Genomic DNA, 22846 nt, shown 5'->3' on the forward strand with positions numbered 1-22846 from the left:
AGTGCAAAAAGCATTAAAATATGAACTAAGGAGGTGTGAAGTGGAAGCCATGGATAAAATTGCCGAGGATCTAGAAGATGCAGATAGACGGTATAATAGTAAAATATTGTACTGGCACGTCAATAAATTGAGAGGGAGTAGTCAATCCGGACTTGGCCCAGTTATGGATAGAAATGGGGCCACAATTAGCGATAAGGAAAAAATTAAAGAGAGATAGGCAGAACATTTTGAGAATTTGCTAGACCGAGATTTGAGTTGCAGGTAAAGTTATAGAGGAAAATGAAAAAGTTTGGAATACCTGGGATGTGAAGGAAGATTTGTTTTGCGAGAAAGAATTAACGACAGTACTAAAAGGATTTAAAAAGAATGAAGCTTCAGGTGCTGATAGGGTATTAAATGAGTTTCTTAAATATGGTGGCTCTGAAGTTAGAAACAAGTTACTGAAGATTATGAATATGATTTTTGAAAAAGGGTAAGTACCAAATGATTTTAGGAAAACCTTAATTAAGCCACTTTATAAGAAAGGTGATAAAAGGGAGTGTGGTAATTATCGAGGCATTAGTCTGGTCTCTGTAGGTAGTAAATTACTTAGTAATGTGATATTTTTTAGACTGAGAGATGCCGTAGATAAAGTTTCAAGAGAAGAACAGTGCGGTTTTAGAAAAGATTAAATAAAAAAACAAGTTTTTTAAACTCAAAGTAAGGAACGACATTAAAACTTAAAACGAACAGAAATTATTCTGTATATGAAAGAGACTGTCCCCTCCTCAACGCCTCGCTCTTTACGCTAAAGTTTTTTATTGTTTTAAAAAATAAAGTTGTAAGACAGAGTCAAACTTTAGCGTGAAGAGCGAGGCGTTGAGGAGGGGACAGCCCTTTCATATACAGAATAATTTCTGTTCGTTTTAAGTTTTAATGTTGCTCCTTACTTTCAGTTTAAAAACTTGTTTTTTTATTTAATTTTTGAACGTTTTTGAATAAATGCAGGTTTTGATCTTGGCTCACCGTACATGAATAATTAAAACGAAATTTTCATATTAACTTACTTTTATTTAGTTAAACGGCTTTCTCAAAACTTGTGTAATTTTATTTAAGAACGTTTTTATTAGTAATAAATATACGTAACTTACGAATTAACTTACGTAACGAACTTATATATCCATATATTTTTAATACGGTTATTAGGGGATTCGCCTCCTAGGCAATAACTTGCTCATTTAAAGCAAACTTTCAAATTTAGTTCTAATTTTTTAGAAATGACCGCTTAATCACAAAGGCCAAATAGCTCTAAAAGAATAAATAGCTCTTATGAAAGTACTAAAAAATCTTTGGCTTAAAGAGCGAGGCATTGACTAAGGGGTGAACCCAATTATATATGTAATATTTTCTGTTCGTTTAAAGTTTCGATGTTGCAGTTGAAATACTTGTTTTTTTTTATTAAATTTATGATCTTTTTTTAAATAATGGTGGGAAGTCCGGCGTCCCCTTCATAGCAATGTCCCTTCCCCCATGAAAACTTCCTTCATGGAAAGATCCTCCCACATAACCCCTGACCCACCCACCCCCCCACTACCAGGAAAAATCTCCCCTGAAAATGTCTGTATACTTCCAAATAACCAATACTATATGTTAACATTGGGTGAAGTTCATAACTTTCAGCCCTCCCCCCGGGAACTTCGGGGGATTATGTCATCCTAAAAGACATACTTATAATATTTTCGAACATGCTGAACAAAATGGCTATCTCAAAATTTTGATCAGGTGTCTTTGGGAAAAAAAATGAGCGGGGGAGGGGGCCTAGTTGCCCTCCATTTTTTTTGGTCACTTAAAAAGGGCACTAGAACTTTCAATTTCCATTCTAATAAGCCCTTCCACGATATTCTAGGACAACTGGTTCGATACGATCACCCCTGGGGAGAAAAAAACAATAAAAAAAAAATAAACACGCACCCTTGATCTTTCTTCTGGCAAAAAATGCAAAATTCCCCATTTTTGTAGATGGGACCTTGAAACCTCTACAGTAGGGTTCTCTGATACGCAGAATATGATGGTGTGATTTTCATTAAGGTTCTATAGCTTTTAGGGGGTCTTTCCCCCTTTTTTCGAAAATCAGCCAAATTTTCTCAGGCGCCTAACTTTTGATGGGTAAGATTAAACTTGATGAAACTTATATATTTGAAATCAGCATTAAAATGTAATTCTTTTGATGTATCTATTTGTGTCAAAATGCCGTTTTCTAGAGTTTCGGTTACCATTGAGCCGGGTCGCTCCTTACTTACAGTTCGTTACCACAAACTGTTTGATAGAGGATGCGTCGACCAAATTTTCACTCTTAGGTTAATAATTGAGAAGTGCCTGAGTTGTCAAACACCTTTGATTGTTAGTTTTATAGATTATGAACAAGCGTTCGATTCTGTTGATAGAAGAGCTATAGCAAAGGTTTTATCCTTGTATGGCATACCAGACAAATACATTAAAGTGATTAGGGCTATATACGAGAATAACACGGCTACAGTTAAGGTAGGAAATGAGGTTAGCAGCTGGTTTTGTATTAAATCAGGAGTTAAGCAGGGCTGTGCTCTATCTCCCTTTATATGGAATTTGTATTAAGGAGCACAGAAAAGGCAATGGGAGACCACGGAATCAAATGTGGAGGAAAAAGTCTTCTGGACTTAGATTATGCTGATGATTTAAGCATCCTAGAGGAAAGTGTGAGCAAAATAATGAACTTTTGCGAGTTCAGGGTGCTAGAATAGGTTTGAAAATTAATGTTAAGAAGATTAAGTCGCTAAGGCTAGGAATAAGTGAAGATAGAAAAGGTGACGTTGGGTGACGAAAACATCGATCAAGTGGGCAGCTTCACTTAACTTGGTAGTATTATTAGCAAATATGATGGGGTCAGTGAAGATGTTAACAGTGGAATAGCCAAGGCTCAAGGTGTTTCTACACAGTTGTAAAACGTTTGGAAGAACAGGAAGATAAGTCTGCGAACCAAGATTAGAATATTAGAAGCTAAAGGGATGACAGTAGTCAAATATGGCTCTGAAGCATGGGCGCTCCGAAAAGCGGATGAAGATTTGCTAGATGTTTTCCATAGAAATTGCTTAAGGATTGTTCTGGGTACCCGAATGACTGACCGTATTTCAAACAATAGGCTGTAAGAAAAATGTGGTTCAATACCGCTCTCTAGCGCTATAATGAAAGAAAGGTTGAGATGGCTAGGGCACGTTGTGCGGATGAAGGATGACAGATTGCCGAAGATTGTCCTTTTTGGCCAACCGTCTAGGGATAAACGGAAAGCAGGTCGTCCTCGTCTGGGTTGGGAGGACGTCATAAAGAAAGATTTAAAGAAAATGGGAACTTCGTCGGAGAGTGTAAAAAGGGCGGCTTTGAATAGATTGGGATGGAGGAGAAGCGTGCGTAGCTGTGTTGGTCTCAGGCGGCTTGGTGCTACGGTGAGTTGTTAGGAATAGTAGTAGCAGTATTTTCATTTGGCCTTTAAAACTCCCATTTTTGCTCTTTTTCTTTCTTTATGTCCTCAAAGGAAAATACCCCCCCCCCCCCCGCGGAAAATACCCCCGCGAAAAATACATCCCCCCCACGGAAAATATCCCCCAGAAAAATACCCCCTCCGAAAAATACTTCCCCTCTAAAAATACCCCCGGGAAATACCCCCCACAAAAAAATACCACCCCCTCCCGCGGAAAATACCCCCGATAAATACCCTCCCCCCAGAAATACCCCCCCCCCCTATGGAGAATAAGGCTTTCCAAATTTGAGAATTTTATTAGAGTTTTTTTTTTCGTAGGGAGAAGGAATTTTATAACTTATGTATTATAGGCCACTCACTCAAATTTACGCTGTGTAAAACTCGAGAACAAGCCGTTTTCTTCGTTAGTTTCTTTCATTTTAGCGCGAGACAAGACAAAGACACTCTCCCTTTTAAAACTGTGCCTTTTTTTTTAAAAATGGGAAAACAATAAGCGAATCATAAACATTGCCTTAGAAAACTATACAGGTAGCTTGAAAAGTAATCAAATTATGCTTTGAATGTTCTATTTAGGCATCAATTTTTTATGCTAACAAATTGCAAACTTGCTTCTATCCTGGAAGACATTTATTATTTTGAATTTGAGGGGGTGGCAGCCACACTCATATTTAAGGTATGCCCGCTCATTTTAATTTTAGTTTTATAATTCGTTTTGATGTTTCATCGTTTTAAGTTCTATTTAATTATTCACAGTAATTCATAAGACTTAGTGAGTATTTACTCCGAATCAAGACTAAGCACGGTTTCACACCAAGTCAGGAATTTGCTTGTTTTATTTCCGAATAGTTTTATATACTGAGTCCTTGAGAGTCAGAAAAAATAGCTTGAGACCCAAAAATGGCAGCAAATCAAAATGAATAGTTCACAACTGGAGCCACCATTATCAAAAACCTTAAATAGAAGTAAAGCCGTATCCAGGGGGTTTAAGGGGTTTGACCCCCCCCCCCGAAATGTTTGTCTGACTCGTAAAAACGTAATAAAAATGAATATAAATAAATTTTGTATGCGTTCGCGAATTTTTTTGTACCCCCCCCCCCCGAAAAAAAATTATTCTGTAAACCTCAGTATAGTCCATCTATTGAATTTGCGCAGGCCCCCGTACCAAACTGGTTTTTCTGGTAGGTAAACATGTCATTACACTCTTTGCCAAGAGATTAAACCAGTATTGTCTATAACTTAATTTACGTTGGTTAAACTTCCGATGGTTAAGAAAGCGTAACAGGTAATTAAAGTATGAGAGATGGGATGCTATAATTAGAATGATTTTAAGGTGAAACATTGTGACGTAAAAATAACTCAGTTATTTGCTTGCGTGTATAGGAATTCCCGTGTTATTTGCTTGCTTGTATTTTGTGTTAAAATATGTAGTTTTTATATCTTTTAAAAGAGCTTTAAGGGGTTTGAGAGACTCAGTTGCCTAATTCCGTGTGATTTTTCTTTACTTGATGGTCATTAAAAACGAAATTTTTGTGTTAAATAAGTAGGTTCATTTAGAGTGGCGCGCCACTCTAAGTGAACCTAAGTCAACCCAACTTTTTGGATATCTCTCTCACTATGACTCTGTTTGTGTGTCGTGTCTGTGCGTGTCTCGTTTCTATGTGTGTGTGTCATCTCTGTGGGTGTGTTGTCTAAAAAACCAAGCTTGTTTGAAAATGTGGAGTTTTCGTGCTGCTCACTTTTTTTGCAATGTGTAGGACCCAGCGGGGAATCCCCACTCGTTTGGAAAGGTGCCAAGGAAAGGCATGCAAATAGCATGTAGTTTAAAAACGTGTTTAATCACGTTTCTTGAATGATTGAAAATGAACTTTGAAAAATCAAGAAAATGTAACTGTGAGAAGGTTAACCACAAGCAAACACTACTGAAACATTCCAACTCTTGCATTTCAACTAAAGAGATTCAAAATTAACTTTGAAAAATCAATAGAATGTAACTCTTACGATGTTAACCACATTAGAACACTTCTTGAATAGTCAAAATCATACATTTCAGCGAGAGAAATTCAAAATATACAATAACAAATCTAGAGAATGTAACTGTGACAAGGTAAACCACAATCAAACACTACTGAAATATTCCAACTCTTGCATTTCAACTAAATAAATTCAAAATTAACTTTGAAAAATCAAGAAAATGTAACTGTGACAAGGTAAACCACAAACAAAAAATACTGAAATATTCCAACTCTTGCATTTAAACGAAAGAAATTCAAAATGAACTTTGAAAAATCAAGAAAATGTAACTGTGACAAGGTAAACCACAACCAAACACTACTGAAATATTCCAACTCTTGCATTTCAACGAAAGAAATTCAAAATGAACTTTGAAAAATCAAGAAAATGTAATTGTGACAAGGTAAACCACAACCAAACACTACTGAAATATTCCAACTCTTTCATTTCATCGAAATAAATACAAAATTATCTTTGTTATATCAATAAAATTTATATGTGACAATTTAAACCACATTCAAAAACTACTGAAATATTCCAACTCTTGCATTTCAACGAAAGAAATTCAAAATGAACTTTGAAAAATCAAGAAAATGTACCTGTGACAAGGTAAACCACAACCAAACACTACTGAAATATTCCAACTCTTGCATTTCAATGAAAGAAATTCAAAATGAACTTTGAAAAATCAAGAAAATGTAACTGTGACAAGGTAAACCACAACCAAACACTACTGAAATATTCCAACTCTTGCATTTCAACGAAAGAAATTCAAAATGAACTTTGAAAAATCAAGAAAATGTAACTGTGACAAGGTAAACCATAACCAAACACTACTGAAATATTCCAACTCTTGCATTTCAACGAAAGAAATTCAAAATGAACTTTGAAAAATCAAGAAAATGTAACTGTGACAAGGTAAACCACAACCAAACACTACTGAAATATTCCAACTCTTGCATTTCAACGAAAGAAATTCAAAATGAACTTTGAATAATCATGAAAATGTAACTGTGACACTGAAATATTCCAACTCTTGCATTTCAGCGAAAGAAATTCAAAATGAACTTTGAAAAATCAAGAAAATGTAACTGTGACATGGTAAACCACAACCAAACACTACTGCTGTGACAAGGTAAACAACAACCAAACACTACTGAAATATTCCAACTCTTGCATTTCAACGAAATAAATTCAAAATGAACTTTGAAAAATCAAGAAAATGTAACTGTGACAAGGTAAACCACAACCAAACACTACTGAAATATACCAACTCTTGCATTTCAACGAAAGAAATTCAAAATGAACTTTTAAAATTCAAGAAACTTTAACTATGATTAGGTAAACAACATCATACCTAAACAGATATATTCCTACACGATATTTACAACTTTTTTTAATCAAATGTCCAATGAACTATCAAGTTCCAGTAACGTGTTAAATGTACTAACCATCATTAACATCCAGTAATTTTACTACAATGGAACTTATGCGAAAGAAATAGTATCGCAACTGTCAAAAATCAAGAAAATGTAACAGAGACAAGGTAATAAACAACAAAAAAATAGAGACCAACTCAAAAAATTGAAAAAAAGTGAATGAACTACAAACATAAATATGAAGACTCAAGACCAGAAACATGATACTTGTTCAACAACAACAAAAAACTAAAGAACTATACAAAATCTTGCATTTCAATGAAAAAAATTAACAATGAACTTTGAAAAATCAGGAAAATGTAACTGTGACAAGGTAAACCACAATCAAACACTACTCATATATTCAAACTCATGCATTTTCATCGAAAGAAATTGAAAATGAACTTTGAAAAATCAAGTAAATTTAACTGTCACAAGGTAAACCATAACAAAACACTAATTAAATATTCCAAATCATGCTTTTCAATGAACGAACTTCAAAATGAACTTTGAAAAATCAAGAAAATGTAACTGTGACAAGGTAAACCACAACCAAACACTACTGAAATATTCCAACTCTTGCATTTCAACGAAAGAAATTAAAAATGAACTTTGAAAAATCAAGAAAATGTAACTGTGACAATGTAAACCACAACCAAACACTACTGAAATATTCCAACTCTTGCATTTCAACGAAAGAAATTCAAAATGAACTTTAAAAAATCATGAAAATGTAACTGTGACACTGAAGTATTCCAACTCTTGCTTTTCATCGAAAGAAATTCAAAATGAACTTTGAAAAATCAAGAAAATGTAACTGTGACATGGTAAACCACAACCAAACACTACTGAAATTAAAAAAAAACTGAGAAAATCAAGAAAATGTAACTGTGACAAGGTAAACCACAACCAAACACTACTGAAATATTCCAACTCTTGCATTTCAGCGAAAGAAATTCAAAATGAACTTTGAAAAATCAAGAGAGTGTAACTGTGACAAGGTAAACCACAACCAAACACTACTGAAATATTCCAACTCTTGCATTTCAATGAAAGAAATTAAAAATGAACTTTGAAAAATAAAGAATATTTAAATTTTACAATTTAAACAAAAACAAAACAATACTTAACTATTAAAACTATTGCATTTCATCGAAAGAAATTAAAAATGAACTTTGAAAAAATCAAGAAAATGTAACTGTGACAAGGTAAACCACAACCAAACACTACTGAAATATTCCAACTCTTCCATTTCAACGAAAGAAATTCAAAATGAACTTTGAAAAATCAAGAAAATGTAACTGTGACAAGGTAAACCACAACCAAACACTACTGAAATATTCCAACTCTTGCATTTCAACGAAAGAAAATTCAAAATGAACTTTTAAAAATCAATAAAATTTAATTGTGACAAGGTAAACCACAACCAAACATTACTGAAATATTCCAACTCTTTCATTTCAACGAAAGAAATTCAAAATGAACTTTGAAAAATAAAGAAAATGTAAATGTGACAAGGTAAAACACAACCAAACACTACTGAAATATTTCAACTCTAACATTTCAACGAAATAAATTCAAAATGAACTTTGAAAAAACAAGAAAATTTAACTGTGACAAGGTAAACCACAACCAAAGACTACTGAAATATTTCAACTCTTTCATTTCAGCTAAAGAAATTCAAAATGAACTTTTAAAAAAAAATAACCTTTAGCAGTTACAAGTTAAATCACAAACCAACAATACTGAAATATTCCAAATCGAAAATTTCAGCGAAAAAAATTATAAATTAACATTGAAATATCAATAGAATGTAAATGTGAAAGGGTAAACCATATCCAAACACTACTGAAATATTCCAACTCTTGCATTTCAATGAAAGAAATTCAAAATGAACTTTGAAAAATCAAGAAAATGTAACTGTGACAAGGTAAACCACAACCAAACACTACTGAAATATTCCAACTCTTGCATTTCAACGAAAGAAATTCAAAATGAACTTTGAAAAATCAAGAAAATGTAACTGTGACAAGGTAAACCACAACAAAACACTACTGAAATATTCCAACTCTTGCATTTCAGCGAAAGAAATTCAAAATGAACTTTGAAAAATCAAGAAAATGTAACTGTGACAAGGTAAACCACAACCAAACACTACTGAAATATTCCAACTCTTGCATTTCAACGAAAGAAATTCAAAATGAACTTTGAAAAATCAAGAAAATGTAACTGTGACAAGGTAAACCACAACCAAACACTACTGAAATATTCCAACTCTTGCATTTCAACGAAAGAAATTCAAAATGAACTTTGAAAAATCAAGAAAATGTAACTGTGACAAGGTAAACCACAACCAAACACTACTGAACTATTCCAACTCTTGCATTTCAGTGAAAGAAATTCAAAATGAACTTTGAAAAATCAAGAAAATGTAACTGTGACAAGGTAAACCACAACCAAACACTACTGAAATATTCCAACTCTTGCATTTCAACGAAAGAAATTCAAAATGAACTTTGAAAAATCAAGAAAATGTAATTGTGACAAGGTAAACCACAACCAAACACTACTGAAATATTCCAACTCTTACATTTCAGCGAAAGAAATTCAAAATGAACTTTGAAAAATCAAGAAAATGTAACTGTGACAAGGTAAACCACAACCAAACACTACTGAAATATTTCAACTCTTGCATTTCAACTAAAGAAATTCAAAATAAACTTTGAAAAATCAAGAAAATGTAACTGTGACAAGGTAAAACTGAGTCTCTCAATCCCCGTAAAGCTCTTTTAAAAGATTCAAAAACTAATTATTTAACACAAAAAATTTCTTTTTTAATTACAATAAATTAAAGAAAAATAACACTGAAATAGACAACTCAATCTCTCAAATCCCTTAAAGCTCTTTTAAAAGATAAAAAAACTACTTATTTAACACACAAATTTTGTTTTTAATGACCATCAAGTAAAGAAAAACTACTCAGAATCAGGCAACTGAGTCTCTCAATCCCCGTAAAGCTCTTTTAAAAGATACAAAAACTACTTATTTAACACAAATATTTCGTTTTTAATGACCACCAAGTAAAGGAAAACCACACGGAATCCGGCAACTGAGTCTCTCAATCCCCGTAAAGGTATTTTAAAAGATACAAAAACTACTTATTTAATACAAAAATTTCGTTTTTAATGACCATCAAGTAAAGAAAAACCACACGGAATCCGGCAACTGAGTCTCTCAATCCACGTAAACCTCATTTAAAAGATACAAAAACTACTGAAGTAACACCAAAATTACGTTTTAAATTACCACACAGTAAAGCATAACCACACGGAATCAGGCAACTGAGTCTCTCAAACCCTGTAAAGCTCTTTTAAAAGATACAAAAACTACTTATTTAACACATACAAAAACTACTTATTTAACACAAAAATTTCGTTTTTAATGACCATCAAGTAAAGAAAAACCACACAGAATCCGGAAACTGAGTCTCTCAATCCCCGTAAAGCTCTTTAAAAAGATACAAAAACTACTTATTTAACACAAAAATTTCGTTTTTAATGACCACTAAGTAAAGGAAAACCACAGGGAATTAGGCAACTGAGTCTCTCAAACCCCTTAAAGCTCTTTTAAAAGATACTAAAACTACTTATTTAACACAAAAAGTTCTTTTTTAATTACCATAAAGTAAAGAAAAACCACACCGAATAAGGCAACTGAGTCTCTCAACCCCTTTAAAGCTCTTTTAAAATATAAAAAAACTACTTATTTAATACAAAAAAATTTCGTTTTTAATGACCACCAAGTAAAGAAAAACCACATGGAATCCGGCAACTGAGTCTCTAAATCCCCGTAAAGCTCTTTTAAAAGATAAAAACAATACTTATAAAAAACAAAAATTTCCTATTTTAATGACCACAATGTAAAGAAAAACTACTCCGACTCCGGCAACTGAGTCTCTCAAACCCCTTAAAGCTCATTTAAAAGATAAAAAAACTACTTATTTAACACAAAAATTTCGTTTTTAATGACCATCAAGTAAAGAAAAATCACACGGAATTAGGCAACTGAGTCTCTCAAACCCTGTAAAGCTCTTTTAAAAGATACAACAAATGACTACCAAGTAAAGAAAAATCACATGGAATCCGGCAACTGAGTCTCTCAATCCCCATAAAGCTCTTTTAAAAGATAAAAAAACTACTTATTTAACACAAAAATTTCGTTTTTAATGAACATCAAGTAAAGAAAAATCACACGGAATTAGGCAACTGAGTCTCTCAATCCCTGTAAAGCTCTTTTAAAAGATACAATAACTACTTATTTAACATAAAAATTTAGTTTTTAATGACCATCAAGTAAAGAAAAATCACACGGAATTAGGCAACTGAGTCTCTCAAACCCTGTAAAGCTCTTTTAAAAGATACAAAAACTACTTATTTAACACAAAAAATTCTTTTTTAATGACCATCAAGTAAAGGAAAACCACACGGAATTAGGCAACTGAGTCTCTCAAACCCATTAAAGCTCTTTTAAAATATAAAAAAACTACTTATTTAAGAAAAAAATTTAGTTTTTAATGACCATCAAGTAAATAAAAATCACACAGAATTAGGCACCTGAGTCTCTCAAACCTCTTAAAGCTCTTTTAAAAGATATAAAAACTACTTATTTAAAACAAAAATTTCTTTTTTAATTACCATCAAGTAAAGAAAAATCACACGGAATTAGGCAACTGAGTCTCTCAAACCCCTTAAAGCTCTTTTAAAAGATATAAAAACTACTTATTTTAACACAAAATACAAGCAAGCAAATAACACGGGAATTCCTATACACGCAAGCAAATAACTGAGTTATTTTTACGTCACAATGTTTCACCTTAAAATCATTCTAATTATAGCATCCCATCTCTCATACTTTAATTACCTGTTACGCTTTCTTAACCATCGGAAGTTTAACCAACGTAAATTAAGTTATAGACAATACTGGTTTAATCTCTTGGCAAAGAGTGTAATGACATGTTTAGCTACCAGAAAAACCTGTTTGGTACGGGGGCCTGCGCAAATTCAATAGATGGACTATACTAACCTCCCCTCCGAAGAAATCCTGGATACGGCCCTGAATAGAAGACTTACAGTCTCTCACCCTGAACAACAAGGACAATCATATTTTGCATAATCGCAATATTTAGTGCAACTGCTTAGTAGCAAAAGAGACCACGTCACAGCTAAGTATTGTTTTTTACCATATTTCGCAACAAAACAACAATTCTTTCCTAAAGTAAATCAAAATGCATGGAAATGAGAATTGTGAGATAGCCAAGCAGAGGGTACTGGTTGAACTTGCCTGAAGTAATGCTTCTCGGACTGTTTAAGGTTCTTAACCCTTTCAGACCTGAACATTGAAGGAGTGCTTGAAAAATTCTGAAACATTGCAATAATAATCAACGTAAGCTTCGTTTCAACTTAATTTCAACTTCAATTATTTATTTCATTCACAAACTGAAATAGAAATGGTTACCATATGGTCACCTTAGAATAAAAAAAGATTCATTCACTTAATATGGAAGTTCATAAAACAGTTTCTGTCTCCATTCAGACACAACCGAACCTAACATTTAACGCAGAGAATTCGGCTAGTTGCAGCTCTTGCACATTTTTCGTACCGGCAACATCCTTTTTCGACTGTGTCGGGTAGATGGCCAGCAGTGTCATATCGCACCGATTCTGACGGCATGCCTGCTTCTGTAGTTTTTGTTTTTCACTTTGTCAGCACTGACAGAGGGTCGACCAGCACGAGGACTATTAACAACTCCTAACACTATCAAGGATCTGCAAATATCCATCTTGAAGTACATCAAGGACATATGCTGCTTAGCTAGGTCTTCGCACTCTCGCCTATGCAGAAGCCAAGTATTGTTCATAGCTAGGTCAAGGAAATAATACACTATCTGCATGTACCACATCTTGGACCGTATGTCAGTGTGGTAGAGCTCCAGAAGCATATCAGACAAGTCTACGCCACCCATTGACTTGTTGTACTCACGGACAACACATGGGTGATCTACCTCGACATGGCTACGAGTACGTCTATCCCACCTTTGACACTGATCGACTGGAGCTACGGAACAGAACGATGAGGCCATTTGCATTGGTTTATTGTCAAACCACTACACAATGGAGATTTCTATGTTACCCCATAAGTTTATAATCATAGCTTCCACGCCCTTTATTTTTCAACGATGCATCACTTTCTAAAATTACGCCTTTCATACGATTACTCCTTATCGTCCCACATGATTCAATCCCGTGATTAATGCGTAAGGCATGAATAAGGTCAATAGATGTGTAAAAATTGTCGAAGTACAGCTTGAAATTCATTCCCCGTGGCACATTGTTGATCAGTCGAAGGACAACGTCAGCACCCAGCCCCAAAGGACTAGCCGGAACTAAGCCTTCTCCTGTATAGATTTCTAGTTCATAGACAATCCCACTCATGCCCACTCTCGTAAACACTTTGACACCCCATGAATAAGGCTTATCTTTCAAGTACTGTTTGAAACTTATCCGGCCCTTGAAGGGAATCATCTGTTCGTCTACAATTTGTCTCTCCTCTGGCGGTATGCTTTTTAGATTTTCTCTAAGCTCGTCATACATTGGTCTGATTTTGTGCAGCTTATCATGACCACTTTGATCAGATGGCACAGCTAAGCTATCGTCATTGATATGAAAAACTGCCGAACCATGAAAAATCTGTCACGGCTCATAGCCTCTGCGATTGGAGTGTATCGGAAAATGCGCTCCCAGTTCATTCTCATAGCTGGTAGCTTTACAATACTCATTAGCATCTGTACTCCAAGGAACCCATTCATCTAATGCTGGGTCAGCTTTAGGGTAATCCTAGTGTTTGTTTTCCTCGTTGCGTGCAGATTAGTTTGGTCAACTAATCCAGAAACGATGCTATCTGTGATGAAAGTTCTGAATAAATCAATGGGTAAGTGAATTTCTTTTGCTTTCGGGAGGGAAGCTTTCCATGTGATATCACGGGGCTTAATCTCTTTTCTTTGGCACTTGTATTCTTTTTTGGTATCTTGGTTTTTTATTCATGCGGTGGGGACGGTTGAAGAAGGAATAGGCGACGAGCTTTTGGATTGGATGGGAGACGGTTGAGCTTCAGTAGTGAGGAATGTAGTGGCTTCTCCAGAATCAAATTGGTCATCCACACCCGTAAAAATTTCGAAACAGTTCAACATGCTGAGAGGTAAGCCTTCTGTAGGATCGTCAATCGGCTGAACAGGCTGTAGGGTGGCATATTTGCAACTGGCCCCTGGGGTTAGATTCCATAATGGATCAGACTCGTCGTCATCATTAGACATGATTTCCATCTCAGAATCGCTGTTGGGTAGCAGAACAATGTCTGCAGCTCGCTCTTGGGTGAGCTTCTCTCTTATATGTTTGCTCCTCTCCTTGAAAACATTTTCTTCCTCTTTTCTTGGTTTGGATTTTTCACCGGAATAAGAGAGGCTCGCTGTTTCTGGAAGAGAAAATTGTGATCAGACCAAGGGTGCAAGGGTACTTCTGCTTCGTCAAATTAGAACAATCAGAATGAAGTGCTTCACGAACAAAAAAAAGTGAAGTAAAAGAAAGAATTTAAAGTACAATCAACAAGTAAAAACAAAATAGTATATGAGAAGCATCTTCAAAAACTAGCCGTGTCCAAACCTAAAGTTACCATATGGTAACCGTAAAAATAAACACAAAAATGGGGGTGAAGATAAAACTAAATTAAATTCATATAAACGCAAACTAAAAGTAGAGATTCTAAGAAACAAAATAAAATAATAAAAACAAGAAAAACTCAGCTGCGTGATTTTCGTCATTGCTGTCAAAATCAGCTAATTTTCATTTTTTAGTCACAGCAAAAAACTACTGTTTTCCTCTGATCCACTGACAACATACAAAGCCATCTAGGAGAATAAAAAGTATCGCAAAACGGAGAGCAAAACTTGTACTATCTGATGGTCAAGTTTGTAAGCTGTATCTAACTAAAAAAGACACTAAGGAAATGGAAGGAACCGTTAGCAGATGGCTACTTCCGGACTGACAGGGTTAAATAGTTTTAAAGATCACATTTTATTGAAGGCTTTATTTCCTTTGTATATATACGGTTTGCTGAGCATGGGTCTTGGATACAGAGCCGAAACATTTTTTTAAGGTTTAAACAAATTTCACTATCTTAGATAAATTCCCTATTGTCTTATTTTCTGTTGATTTTTATGTTTCTTCCTTTAACTGAAGAATGTTTTAGCTTAACAGGAATTCTTACGTCAAATTTTTCCCATGTGCGAGAAGTCTTCGTACATATGTGTACACAGTTTTTTTTTATTTGTATATGCCTCAATAAGTTTTAGAGACATCTTTGCAAGATAATAAGCCATTATAAGGCTGACAATAATTCTAAGCTGAAAATAAATAATTTAATAATTTTTCTTTTCGATTTGGATCAATTCGATTTATTATAATAAAATGCTATTGGACTTTTGAAAGCCTATTAAGTAAATGGCGATATGAATTCAAGCTTAGTAGTCGAACTAATTAGCTTCCTCTGTATTTATACCTTATGAGGAGAAATTATTTTTCTTTGTCACTGTTCTCTTACATTCGTGAATATACTTCCGTTACGGAAATACTAACATTTCGCCAGTAACAGAAAAAAAAACTGGTATACCAGCTTCAAGACTTAAAAATTACGGTGTAAAAAATGAAGAAGAAAAAAAAAGCTTCATCTTTGATTCTAAAATTTTTAAATGAATTCAGTAGTTTTCGTCATAAGCTCAATATTGGAACAACGTACCCGCGCGTTACTAGCCTACAACACAGTGATACTGCTGGTTGCAAAATTGGCATTCGTTCAAAGCCTTCTAAAACAAGAATGATTCTGTAAAATTAGTTCAATAGAGATTATAAAATCAAAACATTTTCTCATTTTTGAAAAATCGAAACAGCATTCATTGTAGTCAAGCAAAAGTTTTTTAATCGTTATCACCTTCTTTTTCAGAAGCATCATCTGTAATACTTGGTGGGCCTGAGCTTTACATAAACAAGGACTCGACAATAAATTTAACGTGCCTAGTACGACATTCAGAACCACCCGACCATGTGTTCTGGACGATTAATGATAAGGTAAGTACTCTCAACTTAAATCACTCTCAAGCCTATATATTTTCCCAAACGACTTAGGGATTGTCATGTCGTTAGCATAAATTTTTCTATTAGGCTTGGAGAAGCAGAAAGTAACGATGAAATCGTTCCGGAATTATAATGTTTCTAATACTATGGAAAGCTCATTATCTATTTGGACTAATTTACTAGTTTTTGCGGATAATAGAATAATGTCCGAAATAAGTTCAAAATAACGAAATATGCCTTCTAATAAAACTACCCTTGCTAAATTTCTTTAACGTCAGTTCATTTCAAAGATATAAAGAATCAAGGAAAGTATATATATCATCTCATTTCTACCCCTTTGTCTAAAATTATTTTCTTTTTATGACGTTACATTATTTGTTCGTTTTCTCTTTCTTTTCAGAAATTAATTAAAGAAAACTTTCCAAAAAATAAGTTTTTCAAAGAAAAGTAAAGGCCATTTTAAACTTAAGCTCAGCAGATACAAATACTTGTTAAAATTCAAACTCAAAACGACCAGAAATTACTATTAAAGAAAAAATTAAAAAAAGGAAAAAGAACAGAAATTAAATAAACAATCATAGGAAAAAAAATACAACAGATAATAATATAAATGAATAAATAGATCTTAAAGCGGCTAATGCTTGGATTGAATATGAAAATCAAACTTAAAACAATAAAAATATTTTGCACCTGAAGCATAAATAACACTCAAAGCAAACATAAATTGATTATACAATCAATGCAAACAAACATACAATAGATATTAATGTAAATGAATAATTAAATCTTAAAACGAGTGAAAATTACATTGAATATGCAAGTCAAGCTTGAAACGAACAAAAATCACTACAAACAAGAATTTGGGTATCGCCTCCTTCTCTCACTGTAACCCACTGCGTTTGTTTTGGGTTTCATTTATTCTTTAATAGTAATTTCTGGTCGTTTTTGAGTTTGAATTCTAACAGGTATTTGCATATGCTGAGCTTAAGTTTAAAATAGCCTTTACATTTCTTTGAAAAACTTATTTTTCGGAAAGTTTTTTTAATTAAGTTTTGTTCATTTTTTATTGCAAAAAGTTTCAAGTTTTAAAAAATTCCTTATTTCAAAATCAAACTTAAAAAAAAATAAAATGTTCATCAAAGTATCAAAACAGATATCAAAGTAACAACATCAAAGTAAAAAAATGGGTTTGTGTCAACATCAGAGTTTTTATTATCTGATGTTTGAACTGTTTTTAACAAAATGGTTCTCTCAAAAATTTTTATCGGATGGGTTGGGGAAAAATGGCGTGGAGGGGGGGGGGAGCTAATTGTCCTTAGGTCTCTTTTGACTCTTTAAAAGTGAATTAAAACTTTCTATTTTCAATCAAATGAGCCCTCTCTGAAGTCCATACGAGCATCCCTTCTATGAGAACCATATATACCCCCAGAGTATAACTTACAACGCCTGTCCCTGGGCCCTGGGGGGTTGTGTCGACCCCAGAGTTTTAATATCTGATGTTGGAACTATTTATAACAAAATGGTGAGCTCAAATTTTTATCGGATGGGTTTATCCATCCGATAAACCCAATGGCATGGAGGGCGGCAGGGGCTAGTTGCCCTCCGATCCTTTTTTACTCTGAGAAAATGAACTAGAACTTTTAATTTCCATTCAAATGACCCCTCTCTGAAGTTTATACGAGCATCCCTTTCATAAGAACAATATACGGCCCAAGGCCATAGCTTACATTGCCTGTCCCCCGGGCCCTGGGTGGTTGTGTCGACAACGGAGTTTTGTTTATCTGAACTTTCAACTATTTTTAATAAAATGGCTATCTCGAAATTTTTATTAGATATATTTGGGGGAAAAGGGGCGTGGGGGGATAGTTGCCCTCTGATCTTTTTTGACTCTTAAAAGCTGAACTAGAACTTTTAATTTCCATTCAAATGAGCCCTCCCTGAAGATTATACAAGCATTCCTTCTACAACAGCTGTATATGCCCTCCAGGCATAACTTACAACGCTTACCTTGGGCCCTGAAGGATCGTGGCGAACCCGGAGCTTTCGTTATATGATCTTTGAACCGTTCTGAAAAAAATGGCTGTCTCAAAGTCCTTATCGGATGGATTTGAGTAAAATCGGACGTGGAGGGGGGGGGTCTAGTTGCCCTCCTATCTATTTTAACTCTTAAAAAGTGAACGAGAAATTTTAATTTCCAATCATATGAGCCCTCTCCAAAGCTTATACGAGCATCCCTTCCATAAGAACTATATATGCCCCCAGAGCATTACTTACAACGCCTGCCTCCGGGCCCTGGAGAGTTTTGTCGACCCCGGAGTTTTCATTATATGATCTTCTAATTATTTTTGAAAAAAAAGGATATCTCAAAGTTCTTATCGGATGGGTTTGAGGAAAAAAGGCCAGCTGAGTTTTTTTTATCTGACTTTTGAACAATTTTAACTCAACGGCTATTTAAACAATTTTATCGGATGCATTTGGGAAAGGGGCGTGGGGGGGCTAGTTGCCCTCCAATCTCCTTTGACTCTCAAAAACTGAACTGGAACTTTCAATTTCCATTCAAATGAGCCCCCTCTGAACTTTTGCTAGCATCCCTTCCATAAAAACCATATATTCCCCCACGGCATAATTTACAACGCCTGCCCTCGGGCCCTTGGGGCTGTGTCGACCCCGGAGTGTTCGTTATATGGTTTTTGAACTATTTTTTTTTTTAATGGCTATCTCAAAGTTCTCATCGGAAGGGTTTGAGGAAAACAGGGCGTGGAGGCGGGAGGCTAGGTGCCCTCCAATCTCTTTTGAATCTTAAAAAGTTAGCTAGAACTTTCAATTTTCAATCAAATGAGCCCTCTTCGAAGTTTATACGAGCATCCATTCCATAAGACCTATATATGCCCCCAGGGCATAACTTACAACGCTTGATCTAGGGCCCTTGGGGGTTATGTCGTCACCGGAGTTTTTGTTATATGATCATTGAACTGTTTTTAACAAAATTGCTATCTCAAGATTTGTATAGGATGCATCTGGGAAAAAAGGCGTGGGGAAAGGGATTGTTATCCTCCGATATCTTTTGATGCTTAAAAAGTGAACTAGAACTTTCAATTTCCAATCAAATGAGCCCTATCTGAAGTTTAAACGAGCATTCCTTCCATAGGAGCTATATATGTCCCAAGGGCATAACTTATAACCCTTGCCCTGAAGACTGTGGGGGGATTGTCCTGCTCAAAGATATAATTTCCAGAACTTTCAATTCCGTTGAACAAAATGGCTATCTCAAAATTTTGATTGAATGTGTTTGGGGAAATGTTGGGCTTGGAAGGGGTGTTAGTGGCCTTCCAATCACTTTCGACTATTAAAAAGGGCACTAGCCATTTAAAATTTTCAATCGAATGAGTCCTTTTTGAAGTTTCTACGACAAAGCTTTCTATAAACACCTTATATGCTCCTAGAGCATAACTTACAGCCCGTGCCCTGAGGGCTCTGGGGGGAGTGTCCTCCTCAAAAACATAATTTCTATCAACTACGTAGAACAAAATGGCTATCTAAAAATTTTGATTGGATGTGTTTGGGGGCATGGTGGCCATCGAAGGGGTATTAGTTGCTTTCCAATCATTTTTGATCCTTAAAAGGGGCCCTAGAACTCTCGATTTCCAATTGAATGAGCCCCTTTAAATTTTATATGACGACCCCTTCCATATGAAATGCCTCTGGGAAAAAAATAAATAAATAAATAATAAAATATTGGAGCCTCATGACTTTTACTATAAGCAACGCTATAGCGTTGCCTCTGATTGAAATGAATAACGATGCCGAACTTTCTAGGAACAGAAATTAGCACAATCAGAGGTAGGCCTATAAGCCCCTAAGCCGTCTAGAGCCGTGAGTGTTACTTTTTTTTCTGAAAACAAAATGTATTTTAAACATTTTCACTTTTATAATTAGAACGTTGAAAAAAAAATTGCCGAGACTATCACGAATTAATGTCACTGTCTATTTTCATAGTCTTCGTCGGTAATTTTGATTATTACGATTTTTTTTATGTTTTAACAAATAAAAGCAACATTTTCCAAAATAAATATTGTTTTCAATGAAAAGCAAATGCAACTTTTTCGGGATTTTGTTGACTTTATAACGAACAAGAACACACTGCTCGAAATGCAAATCGTTTTCACTAAAGCACAAATCACGATCTGGCCTTTAGATGGTTTTTTTTTTGGCGGTAGCCCTATTCTTTTTTGTGGTAATTCACGCTTGTTTTAAGTCTGATTGTTCATTTTTATTTTGATCGTTTTAGGGCTCGATATTCGTCTGCAGTAATATCTGTTATCTCTGTGTTTGACGCAATTACTCATTTTAATTTCTGTTTGTTTGGTTTTTGTTTATTTATTAACCGTAATTTCTGTTTGTTTAAGTATGTTTTACTGTAAGAATTTCTTTTTGCCTGTTATAGGTTTTAATATGGCTCTTTACTTTTTTTTGAGCAATTTTTTTTGGGAAAAAGTCCATTTTACATTAATTTTTATTCACTCGTATGCTTCTTAATGACGGATATGCAGAAACTTCCCCTTTAAATGAAACTATCCCACCAAAATGAATGGGATCCTTTCTAGTATGAAATCAGCTAGACATAGCTTATATTCTAATACAATTAGTGTCAAAAGCTTTTCTTTGTAATTAAGCTTGACAATAAGAAAAAATGATAAAAACAGCAGTTCATGCAGTAAGCTCACTAAGGTTTAGTCTTAAAATCAGGCTAAATTGCATAGACACTTTCTATGCATTATGCATTGAGGAAAGCAAAAAAAAATCTATTTGGGAAACAGCAGTAGCTGATCTGAAAAACTATAAGGAAAATTAAAAAAAAAATTATAAAAAACGTCTTAGGATCAAACGCATTTTCATGGTAATTAGGAAGAGACAAAACTACGTAGGTGTGAGCGAAAGTGTTAGTAGAATAAAAGCTAAAAAAAAGAACAATTTAAGAAAACTGAAGTTTTCAGCATGATCAATTTGTTGGCCAACTCCACAAGAATAATGTCGGTCACGTTAGATAAAAGAATCTCCTACCATAGTTAACCTATTTTGTATTTTTCCAAATTTTCCTTCAGTGAACCCCCCTCCCTTGCCCCACCGTAAAAACATAAAAAAAAATCTAGATCCATGGTCTTACCCAAGACATAAAAATACTATTGATTCTTTCATTTTTCCTATCGTATTTTTCATGTGTGTGTTTTTTAAAGCGTACCTTAGCCCCTCCCCCTTATTAAACGAGATTATTTTATTTTTACAATAATACTGAACACAGAAGCCTGGACTTGGACCTGAAGTAATTTTACAAGGATTTCTCCGCATTGCCTATTAATTAAGATCTTTTTATGTAGGGATTTATAAACTTACGTCAATAGAATTTCAATGAATACTTAATGTCATAGCATTCATAGAAACCAAAAATCTAGCCCTGCGAATAAATGAAGCTCGTTGGTTTTCCAATTTTCAAAATGTCTGTTGAGATCTGTTTTTGAAAAACTTTGGACAAATGTTGGAATAAATATCCTGAAGGAAATCACTTAAATTTGGAAAGGTTTAAATGAAGCATGAATGCTACGCAAGTATGCTGAAACCTGACTTGTAGAATAAGATTTTTCCATCCAATTAGTTTATTTGCCTGCAAGCTCGCTCTTTATAGTCTGATTCTGCTTTCGAAGTTTCTTCTTCTAATGAACTTCTGTTGGTTGTACGACAATGTTATGGCGACCGGAAATAGTTCCAATTTCTTATCTTTTTATTAGTCTTCTTTTGAATTTCCAGGCCAATAGACTATCCTAAAGAGCTTTCTCTTAAGAGATAGCAGTGAAGGAAATAACAGGAAAGTAAATGAAACGTGGACACTTCGAAAGCCTGAGAAAGATTTGCTTTCCAGAGGAGTTGTCAATGGACAGTTTTAGGTACTCGTGTTACTCACCGTCTATCAAACTCTGTCCATGCTGTCCTATTGTACGATGGGTTTTTTTTTGCTTTTCTTGGAAAAACTTATTTTTTTACACGGTTTTTCAAACAGTATTTTTTTTACGTTTTTGATTGCCAAAGTTTTATTATTGGTTAAAATAATGGATATTTCTCATGTTTTTAGGTCTTTTAAATAAGAAGTAAAATATTGGATTTAATCTAAATTCCAAAGTTGCATAAGGTCATCCAAGCATTGGCTATGATTGTGTTCCATATAATTGTTATACAAATTTGTTACAACATGAAATCAAGGTTTGGAACCGTTCTTCAACTAAGATTTTGATTCAACAGTAATTCATAGACAATTTACCCGAGAGAATCCTCCTAGAAAATGTTCCTGGAAAAATTATATATGAATTAAAATAAAATGTATCAGAGGCAATGCCCAGTTCTCTTTATTTCTGATTATTTAAACTATTTTATTTGTGACTTTCATGTGAGTATTTGCTAGTTGTGGTGTGCATAAAATGTTATTCTGACAACCTGGATGCACATAGTATTTGACAAACTGGATGCATATAGTATCTTTTCATTTGGTCTAACATCTCCCTTAGCATCCACTGAAAGTTTCGAATTGACACCCATAACCATTAATGAAATCAACATAGATACGCCCTTTTGACAACCCGGATGCACCTAATGCCTTTTGATTTAGTACAATATCCCCGTAAAGATTCTCTGAAAGTTTCAACTTAATACCCTTAGGGGCTGTCCCCTCCTCAACGCCTCGCTCTTTACGCTAAAGT

The 22846-nt window shown here is 34.4% G+C and overlaps 1 protein-coding gene across 4 annotated transcripts in view; it reads left to right on the forward strand.

The window, feature by feature from the left end:
* LOC148940677 (uncharacterized) overlaps positions 1–22846 on the forward strand; it is a 117610-nt gene that overhangs the window by 87582 nt on the left and 7182 nt on the right. For all 4 annotated transcript variants that reach the window (XM_089104954.1, XM_089104953.1, XM_089104955.1 and 1 more), the window contains exon 4: positions 15970–16094. In XM_089104954.1, the coding sequence (XP_088961080.1) occupies positions 15970–16094 (125 nt within the window). The remainder of the gene's footprint in view (positions 1–15969; positions 16095–22846) is intronic.

The sequence above is a fragment of the Artemia sp. Qi Xiang Cuo genome, chromosome 19 (genome assembly GCF_049724085.1).
Source record: "Artemia sp. Qi Xiang Cuo chromosome 19, ASM4972408v1, whole genome shotgun sequence".
NCBI classification, from domain to species: domain Eukaryota; kingdom Metazoa; phylum Arthropoda; class Branchiopoda; order Anostraca; family Artemiidae; genus Artemia; species Artemia sp. Qi Xiang Cuo.